The following is a 20,780-nucleotide window of genomic DNA, read 5'->3' on the forward strand; positions in this document are numbered from 1 at the left end:
TTTTGGCAATAGCACATTGATTGGTAAAAAGATCAGATCCCTAATTCTATTTTGCTCTTTCCCTGCAGGATCATGTGTATGAGTTGCTGAACACAATTGATGCTTGCCAGTGTTACTTTGACATTGTAAGTTCCAGGTTAAAGTCACCATATTTGTTAAAGTGAAAAATGAACAAAGAGTTTATTATTATGGGGTTGATGTATAAAGCCAGGGAAAAGAATGGAGACGTGGACCAGTGGAGAAGTTGCCCATAGCAACCAATCAGCTTTGAGATAGCATTTATCAAGTACATTAGAAGTGTAAAATGATAGGTAGAAGCTGATTGGTTACTATGTCCAACTTCACCACTGGTCCACTTCTCCAGTCTTTTCACTTTATACATCAACCCGTTTGTTAACTTATTGTAGTTATAGCTAAACTTCTATGAGCTTTCAGACAGCCTTATGATATATAAAAGATTGTTGAACATCCAGAAGTTATATGGCAACTCTACTCAAATGCAAAACAGCTAGATCTTATCCAATATTCTGACCATGGGGTAGATTGAGTTGAGCTCGGAAGCTACAGGTGCCTTAAGATTTTGCTTGAAGCCTATGGAGTTGAGAGCAGAATCAGCCTACCATAATAGGTGAATCTGCCTCTTGTGTCTTACTGGAGGTTAATCTTGGTGCTTGCATTGTGGCAAAGCACCAGGATCAGTTAAGTCTATGGATAGCTGTTAGTTTATGGGTTTAAATATTTTAGTCACAAAAAGGGAGATGTATCAAGCCCTGGAGAGAGACAAAATGGAGAAGTTGCCCAATACAACCAATTAGCTTCTAACTCTCATTTCATAGACACTGCTAGATACATGACATTTGTACGCTAATTGGTTGCTCAATTAAATATAAAGCTTACAAAGCCACCATTCTGTTTTTGCAAAAATGTGCAAACCTGCAGTAGTTGGAGAGCAAACACCTGTGTATCCCAGTGAATGTTTTGGATTCCTAAATTGTAGTAATATTGGCCATCTACACCAGTTAATGCACTATTGTATTATTTAGCAGAAAGCTCCTGATGGGTATATTTCCTAAGGTAACAATATTTTTTTTCTGTCTAATAATCTTGCAGAATGTAAACTACACCTTTACTAAGAATTATCTGGACCTGATAGTGACTTATTTCTCCGTAATTATGCTAATGTCACGGATTGAAGATAGAAAAACGCTAGTTGCTCTTTACAACTGCTCCTTTGAAATGCTACAAAGCCACAGGTAGGTAATATGCACTAAACATATCAAATAAACACATTCTAGAGGTACCAGTAGAGGTTTTTTTTAAATGATATATAAAATAATTACACCCCCACCCCCATTGTAGATTATAATTATATTAGAAGTCAACAAGAAGTTTGAAACCATATAAGAGCATAATAATAGGGGATTTATAATATTCATAATAATTTACTGTAGTGTATTCTTAAACTAGGTACACACTAGACGACCTGTGTAGCCAGCTGATGTCAGATGCGATGGATGACATATTGTGCAGTCCATACACACCACACGATTTGGTGGACGACTGCACGATATGTTGTTCTCCCACCACATCCAAATGCATGGGATCGTTAGTCACATCTTCAGGTTGAGCAGCATGTAAAATAGATCTGACGATGTGATGGACAACGCAGTGGGGGTGCGCATAGTGTGTACACACTGGACGATTTGAACAATTTGACGCTCCGATCTGTCGGAAAATGACTAATCGTTAAAAAAATCGACTGTGTACCCGGTTTTAGACAAGGTTTTCTCATAATCAATGACATCAAAGCTCACTGTTTATAAATATATTGTTTACAGCAGTTTATAAATATATTGTGTTTTATAATAAAGAGATAAAAAACAACTTTCCCACTGTCAAAAGTATGGTCCTCATGTAGAGTTAAGAGCGAATATGCACTTGGTAAAAACATTTTGCAGTATAAGGAGTGAAGATGCATAGTTTCATTTTCTATTGTTTTGCATGCAGAGAAAATAACTCCTGCTTTGGCATGTAAAAAAATGACTTACAGCTTTATTTTTAAACTTTAATTTAGGATTGAGCTAGGGTGTGTCCTAAGTAAACAACGGTTGGCGTAATGGTTAGCATTACGTATTACACACTGAGATCATGAGCTAAATGGCCTATTGTTATGGAGTTTCTATGTTCTCACCATGTTTGCATTGGTTTCCTCCTGGCGCTCCGAATTCCTTCCACACTCCAAAAAATATATAGGCTGCTGTTTGTCCATGTGATAGGGAATATAGATTGTAAGCTCCACTAGGGCAGGGACTGATGTGTGTTCAGGGACGTGCAGTCAGGGAAGGCAGAGCCTCCCCTGTCATACTCCCTCCCCTATAATACTCCCTGTCATGCTTCAGAGTTTTGATATAAAAACGATTAGAATTATACAACGAAGATATTTATAACGGGATGCAGTTAGAATACCGACGCACAGGAAGCCATCTGACGGAATCACGGTATCGAAATCCCAACTTACTACTAAAGATAGGCGACTTAACACCAACGCCTATCTTTAGCCCAACGACGGAATCCCGACAGACGGCTCCTGGAACGAAGGTAAGTGGGGACAGGGTTAGCGTTAGCCGCAGGGGGGGAAGGGTTAGGTTTAGGCACCCCAGGGGGGACTTAGGGTTAGGTACCCCCAAGGAGGGTTAGGGTTAGGCTAGGGGAAGGGGGGTTAGGCACTACCGGAGGGTGGTCAGGGTTAGGCACCCCCCCCGGGAGGGATAAGTTTAGGGTGCGGGAAGGGGGGGTTAGGTTTAGGCACCCCGGGGGGACTTAGCATTAGGCACCACCCCAGGAATTTTAGGGTTAGGCACCCCTAAGGGAGGGTTAGGGGGAGGAGACAGATAGGGTTAGTATACTTACCTGCCCCGTCGGGATTCTGGTTTGTCGGGCTTCCGGCGTTGGCATTTCACCCTGTGGCTGAACAGCCACTGGGATTTCATAGTTCATACCCATCTCTTTATAACTTATAAACATCTTCTTTGTTTATTGTAATAATTTGTTTGTTAAAACTGGCCAAATCTGCGGAGCTTCCTAGAATTGCAGGGAGAGACGAGAGGTGAGGCAACAAGAGCTCAGCCTCACCTCTCAGACACTGCTTATAGAGCTGGGGGTGTGGGCCACAGCTCGGCCAGTAATACTGCACAGAAAGAGGGTGAAAAGAGGGATGTCTCACTGTGGGGGAGGGAGAGTGCCTTGAGTGCTGATGGACACCTTGGATGTGTTATGTGCCCAGGAAGTGCACTGCTCAGAGACCCACGAGAGCTCAGTCAGCAGCAGCAGGGGGAGGAAAAGAAGAGACACAGTTTGTGATGCAGGTAGGAGAATCAATAGACATTAAAGCTTAGTGCAGTGAGGTGAGTTACAGTGAGTAGGGGTGAGACAGGCTCCCGGCACTCAGACCCACCCCCTTGTATAACCCCCCAGCCATTGACCTCACCGCACCGCATGTTATACAAATAAATGTTAATAAATAAGGTGCACAGTTGCACCTAAAGTAACACTAAAGGAGGCATTGTATATTGCGCAAAAAAACAGCATACCCTTTAACACGTTACAGATTAAATAAGGTACGGAATGCCTGCCATTTTGTGGGCGGCTGCACTGACATCAGCAGTGATGTCAGTGGGGAGCTTCCTGCTCGATCAGAGCAGGAAGCTCCCTGGGGCTTGCGGATGCCGAGACCCAACCTTAGGGTCTCGTCGCAAGCCCCGATGGTCTTGAGCATCGCGACCATCAACCTGGTCGGTCGCTAAAGCTGTGGGTGGTAACACACAGCTTAGCTAGCGACCAGGAGGCCGCACTTAAAAATACAAGCGGCCGCCCTCATTCAGAACAAGCGCTCGCTTCTTGCAAGCGCCTCTGAATGAGGGCCTAAGTCCCCACTAACCACCAATTAAAGCAAATGGGAATGAGTACAGTCATATAGGCTGGTATAGAACGGTGCAGGAGGTTTGGGCCAGTACAGCCACATTAATACCAGTACTGTAACAGCCAAAACAGTACATTTGGCTGATGCAACAGTGATGGTATTGCTGAAATACAGATACCCAATATTGTTGCCTTACAATGTCTATAAATAATTTTTATTAACCAACATAAAATGGCAGGAGGAGGGGATGTGTAAGCAAGAGGACCAATTATAAGCTATAGTCTTTTAATTACAGGTTGTGATTTGTCCTTTTACCTGCTGTAAAAGGTGCAGTCAGGAACGTTGAGGAATTGGCCCATGTGTCTCTGGCGATAATAGGGGGAGGATGTAGCTTTAAAGAAGAATGTATAGGGAACTGCGCACATAAAAAATATCACATTTATTTATATGGCGCACACATATTCCACAGTGCTTTACAGAGAATATCTTACCATTCACATCAGTCCCTGCCCCATTGGAGCTTACAATCTATATTCCCTACCACATCCACACTATGGTCAATTTTGTGGGGAGCCAATTAACCTACCAGTATATTTTTGGAGAGTGGGAGGAAACCAGAGTACCCGGAGGAAACCCACACAAACACAGGGAGAATATACAACTCCGCACAGTTAGGGCCGTAGCGAGAATTGAACCCACGACCTCAGTGCTGTGAGGCAGTAATGCTAACCATTACACCGTCTGTGCTGCACATGGATTGGTATTGCAGAAATAGAATATCAAGACGCAATATTTATAAGTTACACATCTTCAATATGTATCATACAACACATGTAAAAATATAAAATGTCTATTTATATATTTACATGTATGATAAATATTCCAATCAGTGTGGTATTTTTTATAAGAGCAATTCCTTATACATTCTGTTGTAATTGACTTTATTTGTTGGATTTTATTCACAAATCTATTATTGTAACTAGCTGCTATTACTGTATATTTTATTAACCTATTACATTCGAAAAGTGTTTCCTAGGTTTTTGATATTTAAAGGATATATATATATAATATATATATTTATATTTCTCCCAAACTCAGCGCTAAGGGATTTATTTGTGTGGTTTAAAGATAATGTAATGCTTATCACCAGAACTGTTGCTTTTGTCATTTGGCATTATATATACATACTGTATATAGAAGTAGACACAAATAACATGCTTCCAAGTAACTCACAGCATTTGTTTCATATAATATTTGCACTGCAGTGATCCATCATATGCGCGTCTGGGGCAGATGTTACTGGAGTACGACAGCCCATTGAAAAAGTTAAGTGAAGAATTTGGACCTCATACTAAGGTGAGTTCTTTTATATTTGTTTTAAAGTATTATCTCCCCTTTGGTTAATAAAACTCAGCTTACTCCTAGGTTTCAAGGTGATACTGGAATATACTGTACTGCCTTAAGCTGGGTACACTGGAGTGATGTCGGGCCGATATACCGTTTCGTAACGACATATCACCTACATTGCTCAGTGTGTACGCATGTTTGCGCCTTCCCGCGGTCGCTAGCAACGGTTGCCAGGTTTGATGTGCTGCACATCAAACCTAGTGATATCGCTAGTGGCCAGTGTATTGTTAATGAATGACGTAACGGCGATCGTTCCGTCGGTTATTAAAGTTGTCCAGTGTGGATGCACAATCACTGTTGACGGGCATACATTATGATGCCGGAAGGTGTGCCCGTCGCTCCAGTGTGTACCCAGCCTTAGATAGTTTATGGACCCATATTTCATATTCATAAAATACTTCAAACAGATTGTGATATTGTTGAGCCTGAGCCCAAGTACTGTATAAGTCCAAGATAAGGGTATAGCAGAGTTTTTGCTAGTGACATCAATAACATTCAGAAACACATACATTAGATCTTTCTCCTGTCTGCCTCTGTTTATGCCAGAAACAAAATCTCCTGTAACATGTCCCTCTGTCTCTGGTTCCCCGACACTTCTATCATTTGTCTCTCTCCGCTAAGTCCTTCATTTTCAGTAATGTCCACTCTTTCTTTGGAACTTTCATTGAAAACAATAACAGAATTTGTATTTTTTTGTCGAATTGCATGATAAAGATATATTGTTTGTAAACCATGATAAATGACAAAGTAATATGTGAAACCAGCAAAATATTGATTGTGGTCATTGATTATCAGTATTAAAGTGTATCTGTAATTGCAGGTTTCCAAAATATTACACTAACCTTACAGCCTAGTTGCAATCAGGGCCAGATTAAGGGCCTCATGGGCCTGGGACTGAAAACGGGCCTATACTGAGAAGGGGAGGAGCTGTGACTAGTTCTGTGTGGGTGGGGCCAGAGCCACTGTGTGGGTGTGGCCAGAGCCACCCACTACACTATCAGCTCCACTGTCTCTCTCTCTCTCTCTCTCAATACATAGAAAGTAAAAAATTGTATAATGTTGTGAGAAAACTAGAATAAAATGTTAATACATTTGTGGCCAGAGAGGCAGCTGCCGTGCTGCCGTGAGGATTGGCCTATTTTTATGTGGAGGCCTTTAGCTGGATCTCCATCCGTCCCATTGTTAATCTGGCCCTGGTTGCAATGTAATGTAATTAAACACAGACCCTTCTTGAGAAAATCAGCTAGTAAAAAATGTGCCCCCTACTCCCTGTGTTATAAGATGTATGCTTCCAAAGTCTACCAGGATTCAAACAAGGTTCTCCAGAAATAATCTCTGCTGCCATTGTTACAGTGACATTAACTGTTGGCCTATTCTATCTGCAATACATTTTACCATTACGTCAAATTAGTGTATTAGTCTCACTGTTCATAATTACTATCCCTGTTTCTAAATGACTGTCCTTAGATATATTGCTGGAGTTCAGTAAATTGCCATTAATTTGTCCTGCTCAATCCCAGACAGTAACTGACGCCTTGATGTCCACCCACTTCCTCTTCTGCCGGAGGTCTCATTCAGCAGAACAATGGAGAGGGGCTCAACTCTTTAGTCTTCTTAGCAATCCTGCAGCAATGATTTCTCCATGTACCTCAGACACGGTAAGATAAGAAAATAGGTATCAGTAGAGATGGAGTGTACAGTTAAATCCTGGTTTGGTTCTGCTTCCCAGAATGATACTTAGGTACCTGCTATTACTGGTCCAGAGTATTACCACAGAGGGTTAACTTGCAGATGCCCCCATGTGTCAGTGAGATCTGTTTTTTTTTTTATAAAATAGATTTTTCTGTGCTGTACATGCTTACCAAACTGTTCCATACTCTTGGAAAGGTGGGAGAGGGAGGGAAGGAGTGGGCATGCTTATGCCAAATACATTAAAGGTGTCTTCACTGAATTGCAAAGGACGTAAATCTGGATGCAGACTCATGCCTGCAAGTAACTTTATCTCTTGCAGGTGCTGGAGGGCTGGTGTAATGAGACACAATAAGACGCGATTATAATGGTGACCTGAAGCACTAGCTAGTCACCTCTGATTTGCTGATTGCGGATGGATCCCTCTAGTTGATAGTACGTAATTCATTAGTATGGTGTCATGCCTGAGAGATCGGCTTGGGCAGGCGTGGGAGGTTGAAGAAGCGTGTATGAAGCAGGGAAGCTTGAGCCAGCTCTTCCTCAAGAGTTGAGGGAAGAGAGGAGGTAGTGGAACTGCTAGTAGTGGATAGGATGAGAATCGATGGTGAAGTTGCAGTGGATGGCCCGAAGGCGTGGACAGAAACAAGGATAAATTTTATAGAACTGGATCTGTAGAAGATATTGGACTGGAAATAAATATTGAATTGGAGCCGATGTTGTAAATATTGGATAGTGGCCAATGTTGTAGATATCGGATTGTGACCGATGTTGTAGATATCAGATTGGAACCGATGATGTAATAGGTATCGGGCTGGAACCGATGGTAACAGGTGTCGACTGGAAGCAATGGTAACAAGTGTCGGCTGGAACCGATGGTAACAGGTGTCGACTGGAAGCAATGGTAACAAGTGTCGGCTGGAACCGATGGTAACAGGTGTCGACTGGGACCGATGGTAACAGGTGTCGGTTGAAACCAATGGTAACAGGTGTTGGCTGGAACCAATGGTATTCCTAGAAGCAAGTCTCTAGTTGGACCAGACTGGAATACTGATGTAGATGGAGACTTGCATTCACCAGGCTGGAACTGGACTTGGAAGGACTGTGGGCCTGATTCAGACCCGCTCGCGAGCGCTGAGCGCTCGCAAGCGGGTCGATGGTACCCTAGTGCGCATGCACACATCGGAGGGAGCTCCGTCGTGTGCATGTGCAAGACCTGCATAGCGACGGCCAAGCCGTCGCTATGGGTCTCGCACCAAAGTGGGCGTGCTGGCGGCGTTGCTGCCCAGACGGAGGCGTTCCAATGCTTTTGGCTCTGATAAAGCCAAAACCACTCCTGGGCTTGGGGCCACGAGACCCTACCGCAGGGTCTTGACCATCGCGACCATCTTTTTGGCCGCTCGCATAAGCTGTGGGTGACAACCCACAGCTATGCGAGCGGCCAGGAGGCCGCTCCAATTTTAGGTAGGAGGGCCCTGATTCAGAGCGAGCGCTCTTGTCAGAGCATCCAGCTCTGAATCAGGCCCTGTGACTGTACAGATACAGAGTACCTGGGAGCTCAGCACAGAGCTGTAAGTTCAGCAGAAGCGATGTTTTACTGGCCAGTTGGGCCAGTTAGGAAGTGGAACTTATAGGGCTGAGCATTCAGTGATTGGATGCTGCAGTCAGCTGGTCTGGGAGCAGCTCTCTGAGTGGTGAAGGAGAGTCAGGTGACTGAGTCCAATATGGCTGCACCCATACTGAGTTTTGGAGGGAACTCTGGTGTTCAGCCTAGTACTAGCATGTTTTAAAGTGTAGAGAGAATAGCAGGCATCTTTAATCTCTGCAGCATGAATGCCTACTCTCCCTGAAGTCGCTGTAGGCTCCTGATTTTTCATGTCATACCCCCCACCCCCCCCGCACACTGAGTAGACTAGACACTTCTCCCGCATTCCTGCCCACTTTCTTGTGAAGTGGGCAGAATGGGGAGAATTTTCTCGGGTCCACGAGTAGGGGGCCGAGCTTAATACCGTGATTCTACTAGAATCGCGTAATTTCTCCCTTCCCTCTATTTAAATATGAGCTATTTACGGCAATTTACAGTGAGGGGCGGGGCTTAATGTCAAAACTTCAGGCCCCATCCCCCATCGCTTGTTCTCGGGCTCCTAAAAGTAGGCAAGTATGCTCTGCAGTTCAAGACCAGCACTACTGTTTGGACTGCAAACACTGGGCCTGATTCAGACTTGGGAATAGAGGGCCTGATTCAGAGCCGCTCGTAAGTGGCCGCTCGTTCGCTCCGAGCGATGTTCGCACATCTGCGCATGCGTAGGGGTCGTAATGCGCATGCGCCAACCAGTCAGTGCGGTCGGAAATCGAGCGCTCGCAAAATAGCGAGTGCCTGCTAATTTGAGTGACAGGATGAGGTGTTTGTGGGTGGTAACAGGGGAAGGTGCTTGAAAACGGGGGGTGGAGATCCGAACACAGGCGTGCCAAATGGTCAAAAGGGGCGTTTTAAGGGTGTGAATAATTAACAAAGCAGCGTCATCGACCACGTCACTTGGTTGTTTCTTAGCCTGAACTGTTTGCATGATTGCGGTAGGAAAATCCTACCACAAGCACTGCGAGCAGTTCAGACGCCTTTCGATGTACTCGATTAATCAAATAAATAGCGGAGATGACGTAAGATGCGAGCGGCCAGGGGGCGTCTTTACAAAATAGCAAGCACATGTTTCGTTCGCTCGCTCATAGAGACATAGAGGCGTCAACAGACCGCAAAGAGCGAGCGCTCAATTTAAATAGCCGGCCCCTTTTTCTGAACGAACGAGCGCAAATAGCGTCCGGCTCTGAATCAGGCCCAGAGTGAGATATCTCTCTCAACTGTGAACCTGAACAAACCATATTGCAATGCAAGGGGTGTAAATTAGGGGTGTGCACCGGCCACTTTTCGTGTTTTGGTTTTGGATCTGGATCTTTCTTCGTGTTTTGGATCTGGATTGGTTTTGCCAAAACCACCCTTCCGTGTTTTGGGTTCTGGGTTTTGTGTTTTGGATCTGTATTTTTTTGAAAAAAAGCATAAAAACAGCTAAAATCACAGAATTTGTAGGTTTTTCTGCTCCTATGCTATTATTAACCTCAATAACCTTCATTTCCACTCATTTCCAGTCTATTCTGAACACCTCACACCTCACAATAGTGTTTTTATGTCCAAAAGGTTGCACCGAGGTAGCTGGATGACTATGCTAAGCGACACGAGTGGGCGGCACAAACACGTGACCCATCTAGGAGTGACACTGCAGTGGCAGACAGGATGGCAGTTAGAAAAACTAGGCCCCAAACTGTACATAATGCAAAGAAAAAAAGAGGTGCAAGATGGAATTGTCCTTGGGCCCTCCCACCCACCCTTATGTTGTATAAACAGGACATGCACACTTTAACAAATCAATCATTTCAGCGCCAGGGTCTGCCACACAACTGTGGCTGAAATGATTGGTTCGTTTGGGCCCCCACAAAACAAGCTGGCAATTAATGTGTCCCTGCACAAACTGGCTCTACGGAGGCAAGATGTCATCCTCATCCTCCTCATCCACCGATTCCTCACCCTCTTCAGTGTGTACATCCTCATCCTCACAAAGTATTAACTCGTCCCCACTTGAATCCACCACCACAGGTCCCTCTGTACCTTCTGGAGGCTGGTCTCCCTGGAAGAGCTGATAATTCATTTTGATGAACATCATCTTCTCCACATTCTGTGGAAGCAACCTCCTACGCCTTTCGCTGACAAGGTTCCCGGCTGCACTAAACACTCTTTCGGAGTACACACTGGAGGGGGGGCAACTCAGGTAAAATAGAGCCAGTTTGTACAGGGGCCTCCAAATTGCCTCTGTTTCCTGCCAGTACAGGTATGGACTGTCTGACATGCCTACTTGGATGCTGTCACCGATGTAATCCTCCACCATTCTGTCAATGGTGACAGTATCATATGCAGTGACAGTAGACATGTCAGAAATTGTTGCCAGGTCCTTCAGTCCGGACCAGATGTCCAAACTTGGTCCTGCCTGCCCTGCATCACCGCCAGCGGGTTGCTTAGGATACCTAAGTTTTTCCTGGCAGCCCCAGTTGCGGGAGAAAATGAAGAAGGAGCCGTTGACGTGTCACGTTCCGCTTCAGCTGACAGTGTGTTCACCAGCAGGTCTTTGCACCTCTGCAGGCTTGTGTCGGCCGGAAAGAGAGACACCACATAGGCTTTAAACCTAGGATCGAGCACGGTGGCCAAAATGTAGTGGTCTGATTTCAACAGATTGACCACCCTGGAATCCTGGCAAAGCGAATGAAGGGCTTCATCCACAAGTCCCACATGCCGAGCGGAATCGCTCCGTCTTAGCTCCTCCTTCACTTTCTCCAGCTGCTTCTGCAAAAGCCTGATGAGGGGAATGACCTGACTCAAGCTGGCAGTGTCTGAACTGACTTCACGTGTGGCAAATTCGAAGGGCTGAAGAACCTTGCACAACACGGAAATCATTCTCCACTGCGCTTGAGTCAGGTGCATACCCCCTCCTTTGCCTATGTCATAGGTGGATGTATAGGCTTGTATGGCCTTTTGCTGCTCCTCCATCCTCTGAAGCATATAGAGGGTTGAGTTCCACCGCGTCACAGCCTCTTGCTTCAGGTGATGGCGGGGCAGGTTCAAGAGTGTTTGCTGGCGCTCCAGTCTTCGGCACGCAGTCGCTGAATGGCGAAAGTGGCCAGAAATTTTTCGGGCCACCCAAAGCGTCTCCTGCACGCCCCTGTCGCTTTTCAGAAAATTCTGCACCACCAAGTTTATTGTGTGAGCAAAACATGGGACGTGCTGGAATTTGCCCAGATGTAATGCCCGCACAATATTGGTGGCGTTGTCAGATATCACAAATCCCCAGGAGAGTCTAAGTGGGGTAAGCCACTGGGCGATGATTTCCCTCAGTTTCTCTAAGAGGTTGTCGGCGGTGTGCCTCTTACTGAAACCGGTGATACACAGCGTAGCCTGCCTTGTAACGAGCTGGCGTTTCTGAGATGCTGCTACTGGTGACGCTGCTGCTGTTGCTGCGTAAGGTGATACATCTACCCAGTGGGCTGTCACAGTCATATAGTCCTTAGTCTGCCCTGTTCCACTTGTCCACATGTCCGTGGTTAAGTGGACATTGTGTACAACGGCATTTTTCAGGACACTGAGGACACTTTTTCTGACGTTTCTGTACAGTCTCGGTATCGCCTGCCTAGTGAAGTGGAATCTAGACGGGATTTGGAACCGGGGACACACTACCTCCATCAATTGTCTAAATCCCACTGCACTAATGGCGGATACCGGACGCACGTCTAACACCAACATAGCAGTCAAGGCCTCAGTTATACGTTTTGCTTCAGGATGACTGCTGTCGTACTTCATCCTCCTCGCTAAGGACTGTTGGAGGGTCAATTGTTTAGTAAAAGTAGTGGTGTTCCTACTTCCTCTCTGGGATGATGAACGACTCCCAGCAGCAGCAACAGCAGCAGCGGCAGCAGTAGGCGTAGCAATGCAGGATCCTCCGGAGGAATCCCGGATAGGAGAGTCAGTCATGCCAGTGATATGGCCTGCAGGACTACTTCCGATCCTGACTAAGGAGGAAATTGACGAGGAGGGAGTTGACGGTGTGGTTTGCAGGCGCTTGGATACAACAGGACAACGGGATTTAGGTGTCCCTGGACTGCTTACGGTCTGAGCCAAAGTTTCTGAACTTGACAGTAACTTTTTATGAACGCGCTGCAGGTGCCGTATAAGGGAGGATGTTCCTAGGTGGTTGACGTCCCTACCCCTACTTATTTCACCTTTACATATGGTACATATGGCAAGACAGTTGTTGTCCGGATTTGGATAGAAATATTGCCAGACCAAAGAGGTGGAATGTTTGGTCTTCTGCCCAGGCATGACCGTGATGGGCTTTTTCATCCCACGGACAACAACTGTCTCCCCCGGAGCCTGATTTAAACAAACCACATCACCATCAGAATCCTCCTCGCCAACTTCCTCCTCAGCGCCAGCTACACCAGTATCCTCATCCTGTTGTACTTCAACAGTGACATCTTCAATTTGCATATCAGCAAGTGGACTGTGGGTGCTCCTTTCAGCACTTGCAGGGGGTGTGCAAATGGTGGAAAGAGCCACCTCTTCCCGTCCAGTGCTGGGAAGGTCAGGCATCGCAACCACCACCACACTTGGACTCTCCTTGGGGATTTGTGATATCTTCTTAGAAAGCACAGTTCTTCGCTGTGCTTTTGCCAGCTTAACTCTTTTGATTTTTTTAGTGGGAGGAGTGCTTCCATCGTCATGTGAAGCTGAACCACTAGTCATGAACATACTAGGGATCGACCTTAGCCGTTCCTTGCCACTCCATGTCGTAAATGGCATATTGGCAAGTTTACGTTTCTCTTCAGCTGATTTAAATGTCTTTTTCAAGGTCATTTTCCTGAACTTTGCCATTTGGGATTGTATGTGCCCTCTACTATGACATTGGGCATCGGCCTTGGCAGACGACGTTGATGGCATGTTATCGTCTATGTCATGACTAGTGGCAGCAGCTTCAGCACTAGGAGGAAGTGGTTCTTGATCTTTCTCTATTTTATTTTTATCGGAGAAAGTTTGGTCCTCCATTTATGTTATATCGATTTGATATATACGTGCGGCTAAACACAGAAAATAATTTTTTTTTGGTTTGGACTGGAGTGTACTTTGTGGGTTACAGCACCCTTTAACGGTCAAGCCAGCCGGCCCTTTACTTATGACACAGGCGCACTCTTGGCACTACTTTGTTGATGCACGTGCGGCTACTGCGCACACAATTCACAAACACAGAAAATAATTTTTTTTTGGTTTGGACTGGAGTGTACTTTCGGGGGTTACAGCACCCTTTAACGGTCAAGCCAGCCGGCCCTTTACTTATGACACAGGCGCACTCTTGGCACTACTTTGTTGATGCACGTGCGGCTACTGCGCACACAATTCACAAACAGAAAATAATTTTTTTTTTGGTTTGGACTGGAGTGTACTTTGGGGGTTACAGCACCCTTTAACAGTCAAGCCAGCCGGCCCTTTACTTATGACACAGGCGCACGCTTGGCACTACTTTGTTGATGCACGTGCGGCTACTGCGCACACAATTCACAAACACAGAAAATAATTTTTTTTTGGTTTGGACTGGAGTGTACTTTCGGGGGTTACAGCACCCTTTAACGGTCAAGCCAGCCGGCCCTTTACTTATGACACAGGCGCACGCTTGGCACTACTTTGTTGATGCACGTGCGGCTACTGCGCACACAATTCACAAACAAGGAAAATAATTTTTTTTTGGTTTGGACTGGAGTGTACTTTCGGGGGTTACAGCACCCTTTAACGGTCAAGCCAGCCGGCCCTTTACTTATGACACAGGCGCACTCTTGGCACTACTTTGTTGATGCACGTGCGGCTACTGCGCACACAATTCACAAACACAGAAAATAATTTTTTTTTAGGTTTGGACTGGAGTGTACTTTCGGGGGTTACAGCACCCTTAACGGTCAAGCCAGCCGGCCCTTTACTTATGACACAGGCGCACGCTTGGCACTACTTTGTTGATGCATGTGCGGCTACTGCGCACACAATTCACAAACACAGAAAATAATTTTTTTTTGGTTTGGACTGGAGTGTACTTTCGGGGGTTACAGCACCCTTTAACGGTCAAGCCAGCCGGCCCTTTACTTATGACACAGGCGCACGCTTGGCACTACTTTGTTGATGCACGTGCGGCTACTGCGCACACAATTCACAAACACAGAAAATAATTTTTTTTTAGGTTTGGACTGGAGTGTACTTTCGGGGGTTACAGCACCCTTAACGGTCAAGCCAGCCGGCCCTTTACTTATGACACAGGCGCACGCTTGGCACTACTTTGTTGATGCACGTGCGGCTACTGCGCACACAATTCACAAACACAGAAAATAATTTTTTTTTTGGTTTGGACTGGAGTGTACTTTCGGGGGTTACAGCACCCTTAACGGTCAAGCCAGCCGGCCCTTTACTTATGACACAGGCGCACGCTTGGCACTACTTTGTTGATGCACGTGCGGCTACTGCGCACACAATTCACAAACACAGAAAATAATTTTTTTTTTGGTTTGGACTGGAGTGTACTTTCGGGGGTTACAGCACCCTTAACGGTCAAGCCAGCTGGCCCTTTACTTATGACACAGGCGCACGTTTGGCACTACTTTGTTGATGCACGTGCGGCTACTGCGCACACAATTCACAAACACAGAAAATAATTTTTTTTTTGGTTTGGACTGGAGTGTACTTTGGGGGTTACAGCACCCTTTAACGGTCAAGCCAGCCGGCCCTTTACTTATGACACAGGCGCACGCTTGGCACTACTTTGTTGATGCACGTGCGGCTACTGCGCACACAATTCACAAACACAGAAAATATTTTTTTTTTTGGTTTGGACTGGAGTGTACTTTCGGGGGTTACAGCACCCTTAACGGTCAAGCCAGCCGGCCCTTTACTTATGACACAGGCGCACGCTTGGCACTACTTTGTTGATGCACGTGCGGCTACTGCGCACACAATTCACAAACACAGAAAATAATTTTTTTTTTGGTTTGGACTGGAGTGTACTTTCGGGGGTTACAGCACCCTTAACGGTCAAGCCAGCCGGCCCTTTACTTATGACACAGGCGCACGCTTGGCACTACTTTGTTGATGCACGTGCTGCTACTGCGCACACAATTCACAAACACAGAAAATAATTTTTTTTTGGTTTGGACTGGAGTGTACTTTCGGGGGTTACAGCACCCTTTAATGGTCAAGCCAGCCGGCCCTTTACTTATGACACAGGCGCACGCTTGGCACTACTTTGTTGATGCACGTGCGGCTACTGCGCACACAATTCACAAACACAGAAAATATATTATTTTTTTAGCACTTGGGGGGAGCACCCCTGATGGACAGAGCACCCCCTGGACAACACTACAGCACTCCTTTAGGACTGGGACACTGCACAGGACTTTGGAGTGGACACAGCCCCTATGGAGAACTGACTGCACAACACAGTCCAGCCAGCCCCTATGGACTTTGAAGTAGTGGACACAGCCCCTATTAACAACAGCAGCACAGCACAACACAGCCAGCCCCTATGGACTTTGAAGTAGTGGACAACAGCAGCACTACACTACACTACACTACACAGCCCTAACTCCCACCCTCCCTCTTCACTGTCCACAGCCGAGTGAGAAAATGGCGCCGACGCGGGTACCTTATATAGGATCCAAAACCCGCGAGACTCGGAAGGCGGGATGATGACGTTTTGCCTCGATTTCAGATCCGAGTCAGACGGGAAAAGTCGAGCCTGACTCGGATCGGACTCGGATCGGGGGGGCTCGGGGGGGTTCGGATTTCAGAAATCCGAACCCGCTCACCCCTAGTGTAAATACATAAAAAAATTTACATGTGGGGTAAATACTGGCTGATTTTGCATGTAGCCCACAAATACTGCACAGCTTTATTATTACTCTACAATTTAGATGTCAGGTTGGAAACACTCCTCCCAAATCTAAATCTCTCTGCACATTTTAAATCTGTCCCACCTGCAGTGCAGCATGGTTTCACCTAGATGATCAGTTGAGAGAGATATCTCACTCTGGGCCTGATTCAGACCCGCTCGTGAGTGCTATGCGCTCACAAGCGGATCGATGTTTGGCCACTGCGAATGCGCACGCCGGAGCCGGCTCTGACGTGCGCATGCGCGAGACCCGACTAGCGACGGGCGCTCCCTCACTATGGGTCTCGCACCAAAGCGGGGCAGCTGTCGATTTTCATTGACAGCTTGCCCCGTTTTGGAGGCGGGCAGGGGGGGTGGCTGACCAAACGGAGGCGTTCCTGAAGGAACGCCTGCCATTTGGGGGCAGCCCCACTGACATTACGAGTGATGTCAGTGGGTGAGCTTCCGGCTCTAATAGAGCCGAAAGCTCATTGGGGCTTGCGGGAACGAGACCCTACCACAAGGGTCTCGTCGCAAGCCCCGATGGTCTCGACCATCGTGACCATCACCTGGCCGCTCTAAATAGCTGTGGGTGGTCACCCACAGCTCAGCGATCGGCCAGGAGGCCGCACAAAAAGCGTCCGGCTCTAAATCAGGCCCTCTGTTCCTAAAGGGGGGCATCCACTACACGATTTTAGCAGGTGATTGAACGATAACGACATCGTTATCGTTCAATCATTTAAAATTCGATTATAAATCGTGCAGTGTTTGGTCGTTAACGATCAACGATGCGTGCTCCCGCTGGTCGATGGATCGTCTCGTCAGTCGACTGAACATGCAGGTCAATTTCACTTGTTCTATTAAAGATAGTTTGCAAATCGTTTGCAAATCGTTTAGACTCAAAGATAAAATTTCAAGGGAAAAAATAAAGGGAAAATCGTTTAGAGATTGGAAAGGGAGTAGATCGTCTAGTGGATGTGCCCCTTAAGTCTGAATCAGTCCCACTGTTCTTATCAGGAATCTGCAGACTTCACAGACAGAATGAGGGCTATTTCACACACTCCGGTTTTGACCGGGCGGCAAAAAGCCGCTCGGTTTTCAGCCTGGTGTAAAATCTAGTACATGCAGGAATTCAGTGGGTCCTTTCATACGGCACGGCCACGGCACGGTCACCGTGTTACAGCCGGAAAAAACTACTATGCAGGACGGTGCTGTGCCATGGCCGTGCCGTCCCTGCACGCCAGTAGTGTGAAGGAAACAATGTTTCCTTTCACACACACTGACTTCTGCTGGCCGGGCTTGTGCAGCAGCTGCTGCTGCTGCGTATGCCCAATAGGATAAAAAAATAAATAAATAAATAAAAGCGTCTCAAAGCCGCTGCTTGTGAAAGGCACAGAGTGCCTGAAAAACCCCGGCCAACTACCGCCCGGTTTTTGCCTAGCCGGCCAGAACCGCAGTGTGTGAAATAGCTTTAACTCTCAGGTGAATAATCAGCCTGGAAGGAATAGCACAGTCTTATGCTCACACTGGAGGTATTACAGCCTGCATGCTGAGTAGACTTCCCAGGCAAATCAGAATATCCTGATCCACAGCACAGGTGGCAGCGGTAAGTCACAAGACAAACTAATAACAAATGAGAGAATTGTTAGGATTGTGCATATGGTGGATATATTATATAAATTTGCAGTTGTCTATACACATTACTGAATGGATATTTGTATTTGAACAAGGGTAAAAAATTATTTTAATTGATTTTGTATTTGTATGTTTGCATGTGGAACATGTAACTTTCATATTTACTGTACCATTAACACTTTACAGATACTGTTCTCTCTTGTGTAATTGACACTTCATTAGATTATTATATTGTGTACAAAAAATGGTAATGTGACTTTCACATCTACTAAGTATTTAAATATCTTTTTCAGATGCTCTGTGAATATTTATCTTTTGAGACCATGGAAAGATGGATCCTTAGTAAGTTTGATGAAGCCTCATGGAGATGTTGATACTGAAAACAAGATAGTATACAATAACAATACATACCAACAAACTTTAAGCACTCATTATACAACTAATAAACAATAAAAAGCACTAAATAATTTTCCCAACAGCTGCTACAATATTAGAATATGTGGACTTAAATATAGACTCCTCCTTATGTGGAAATTACTAGAACCGATAAAAAATAGGATTTTTGGGTACTTACCGTTGAATCCTTTTCTCTGAGTCAGGCTGGGGGACACTGGACCATGGGTTGTAGGTGGGAAGGCGTGGATTTGACACTAACACTGAAATCTATAACTCCTCCCCTCTGCAACCCCTGACTTCAGTACAACTTCAAAAGTGCCTGGTAAGGAGAAGCAATACTCAGTGACACTGTCACTCCGAAAAATAAAAAATTTAATTGATGATCAATACGACCCAAAATCATAACTCATACTCATACCGCTGAGTGTGAGGGAGGGAACGCAGTGTCCCCCAGCCTGACTCAGAGAAAAGGATTCAACGGTAAGTACCCAAAAGTACCCCAAAATTTCTATTTTCTCTTTCGTCTGGGCTCGGGGACGCTGGACCATGGGATGTTCAAAAGTCGCCCCCATGGGAGGGAACGCTCAGATTGCCCGACCAGAGAACTGTACGCCCAAAATGGACGTCCCCGGAGGCAAAAACATGAACCTGTAGAACCGCACAGAGGACCAGGTAGCTGCACGACAAACCTGTTCAGCCGAGGCCATGTGACACGCCGCCACGGCCCTAGTGGAATGAGCCAACTCGCTAGCTGGTGCTGGGCACCCCACCTCTGAGTAAGCGCTTGAAATCACTGAGCCATTTTGCAATGGTCTGCTTTGTGGCTGGCCAGCCCCATTTGTGGGCATCGTAGAGAACCAATAGAGAGTCCGTCTTACGTAAGATCGAAGTTCTGTCTAAATAAATGCGTAGGGCCCAGACAACATCCAACAGTGATAGATCGTCCTGTTCCCCTGAGGACTCTAAAGATGAGAAAACAGGAAATACAATCTCCTGGTTTAAGTGGAAAGATGAAACCACTTTCGGTTGAATAGAAGGAACCGTCCTGAGCACAGCCCTATCATCACGGAAAACAAGAAAAGGTGGTTTGCAGGACAAGGCCCCCAACTCAGAGACCCGCCGAGCTGAGGCAATGGCCGTTCAGAAAAAAACACTTTCCACATTACGAACCGAAGGTCCAAGGATTCCAAAGGTTGAAACAGAGCCTGCTTAAGAGCCGACAGAACCAGGGGCAAATCCCATGGAGCTACTGGTGGTTGAACCGGAGGCTGTATTCGCAAGACCCTCTGTAAAAAAGTCCGGCACCTCTGGGAGGAGAGCCAGATGCTGCTGAAAGTAAATGGAAAGCGCAGAAATCTGTACTTTCAAAGATTTAAGCCGTAAGCCGGCCTCCAGACTGCCCTGCAGAAATGCTAAAAACCTTGGCAGACGGAACTGGGCAGTATGTACTCCCCACTGCTCACACCACACAATATAGGTTTTCCAAACCCTGTGGTAGTTCTGTGCGGAAACCGGCTTCCGCACCTGCAGCATGGTTCTGATGACTGAAGGGGAAAACCCCTGGCCTTCAAGAGCCCAGTCTCAACAACCAGGCCATTAAAGCTAACTGAGGTAGGCCCTTGTGACAGAATGGCCCCTGTAGCAGAAGATTTGGATGCAAAGGCAGACTCCAACCTGGCCCTGCGGCTAGCCTGAGAACCGCGGCGAACCACGACCGGCTCGGCCAGTTTGGAGCCACTAGGATGACTGAAACCTGCTGCTCCCTGACTCAACGGAGTACTCTTGGTAACATGGGAATTGGAGGAAAAATGTAGGCCAGACGGAAGTTCCGGGGAACTGTCATGGCATCCACTGCAAATGCCAAAGGATCTCTGGACCTTGCACAAGATCGAGGGACCTTGCAATGTAGCGAGATGCCATTAGGTCCACCTCCAGCAGCCCCCATCTCTGGACCAGCTGCTGGAAAACCTCCTGGTGGAGAGATCACTCCCCTGGCAGGAACATAGTCCTGCTGAGGTAGTCTGCCTCCCAATTCTCCACCCCCGATATGAAGACTGCTGAAATTGCCAGGAGGAACGTCTCCACCCAAAAGAGAATGAGACTTGCCTCTGCCATGGCAAGTGCACTTTTGGTTCCTCCCTGTTAGTTTACATATGCCACTGCCATGGCATTGTCTGATTGGATCCTCACTGGTCGGCCTGACAGGAGGGCCTGAGCCCCCCACAGTGCCTGATAAATGG

At 46.4% G+C, this 20,780-nt stretch overlaps 1 protein-coding gene across 2 annotated transcripts in view; it reads left to right on the plus strand.

Annotated features, from left to right (window-relative positions):
* The window catches only part of NCKAP1L (NCK associated protein 1 like), a 348,408-nt gene that overhangs the window by 66,186 nt on the left and 261,442 nt on the right, over positions 1-20,780 (plus strand). For both annotated transcript variants that reach the window (XM_088469297.1, XM_088469299.1), the window contains exons 4-8: positions 69-125; positions 1,111-1,253; positions 5,185-5,275; positions 6,847-6,984; positions 18,438-18,486. In XM_088469297.1, the coding sequence (XP_088325423.1) occupies positions 69-125; positions 1,111-1,253; positions 5,185-5,275; positions 6,847-6,984; positions 18,438-18,486 (478 nt within the window). The remainder of the gene's footprint in view (positions 1-68; positions 126-1,110; positions 1,254-5,184; positions 5,276-6,846; positions 6,985-18,437; positions 18,487-20,780) is intronic.

The sequence above is a fragment of the Taudactylus pleione genome, unplaced genomic scaffold, assembly GCF_031769625.1.
Source record: "Taudactylus pleione unplaced genomic scaffold, aTauple2 ptg000089l, whole genome shotgun sequence".
NCBI lineage: Eukaryota > Metazoa > Chordata > Amphibia > Anura > Myobatrachidae > Taudactylus > Taudactylus pleione.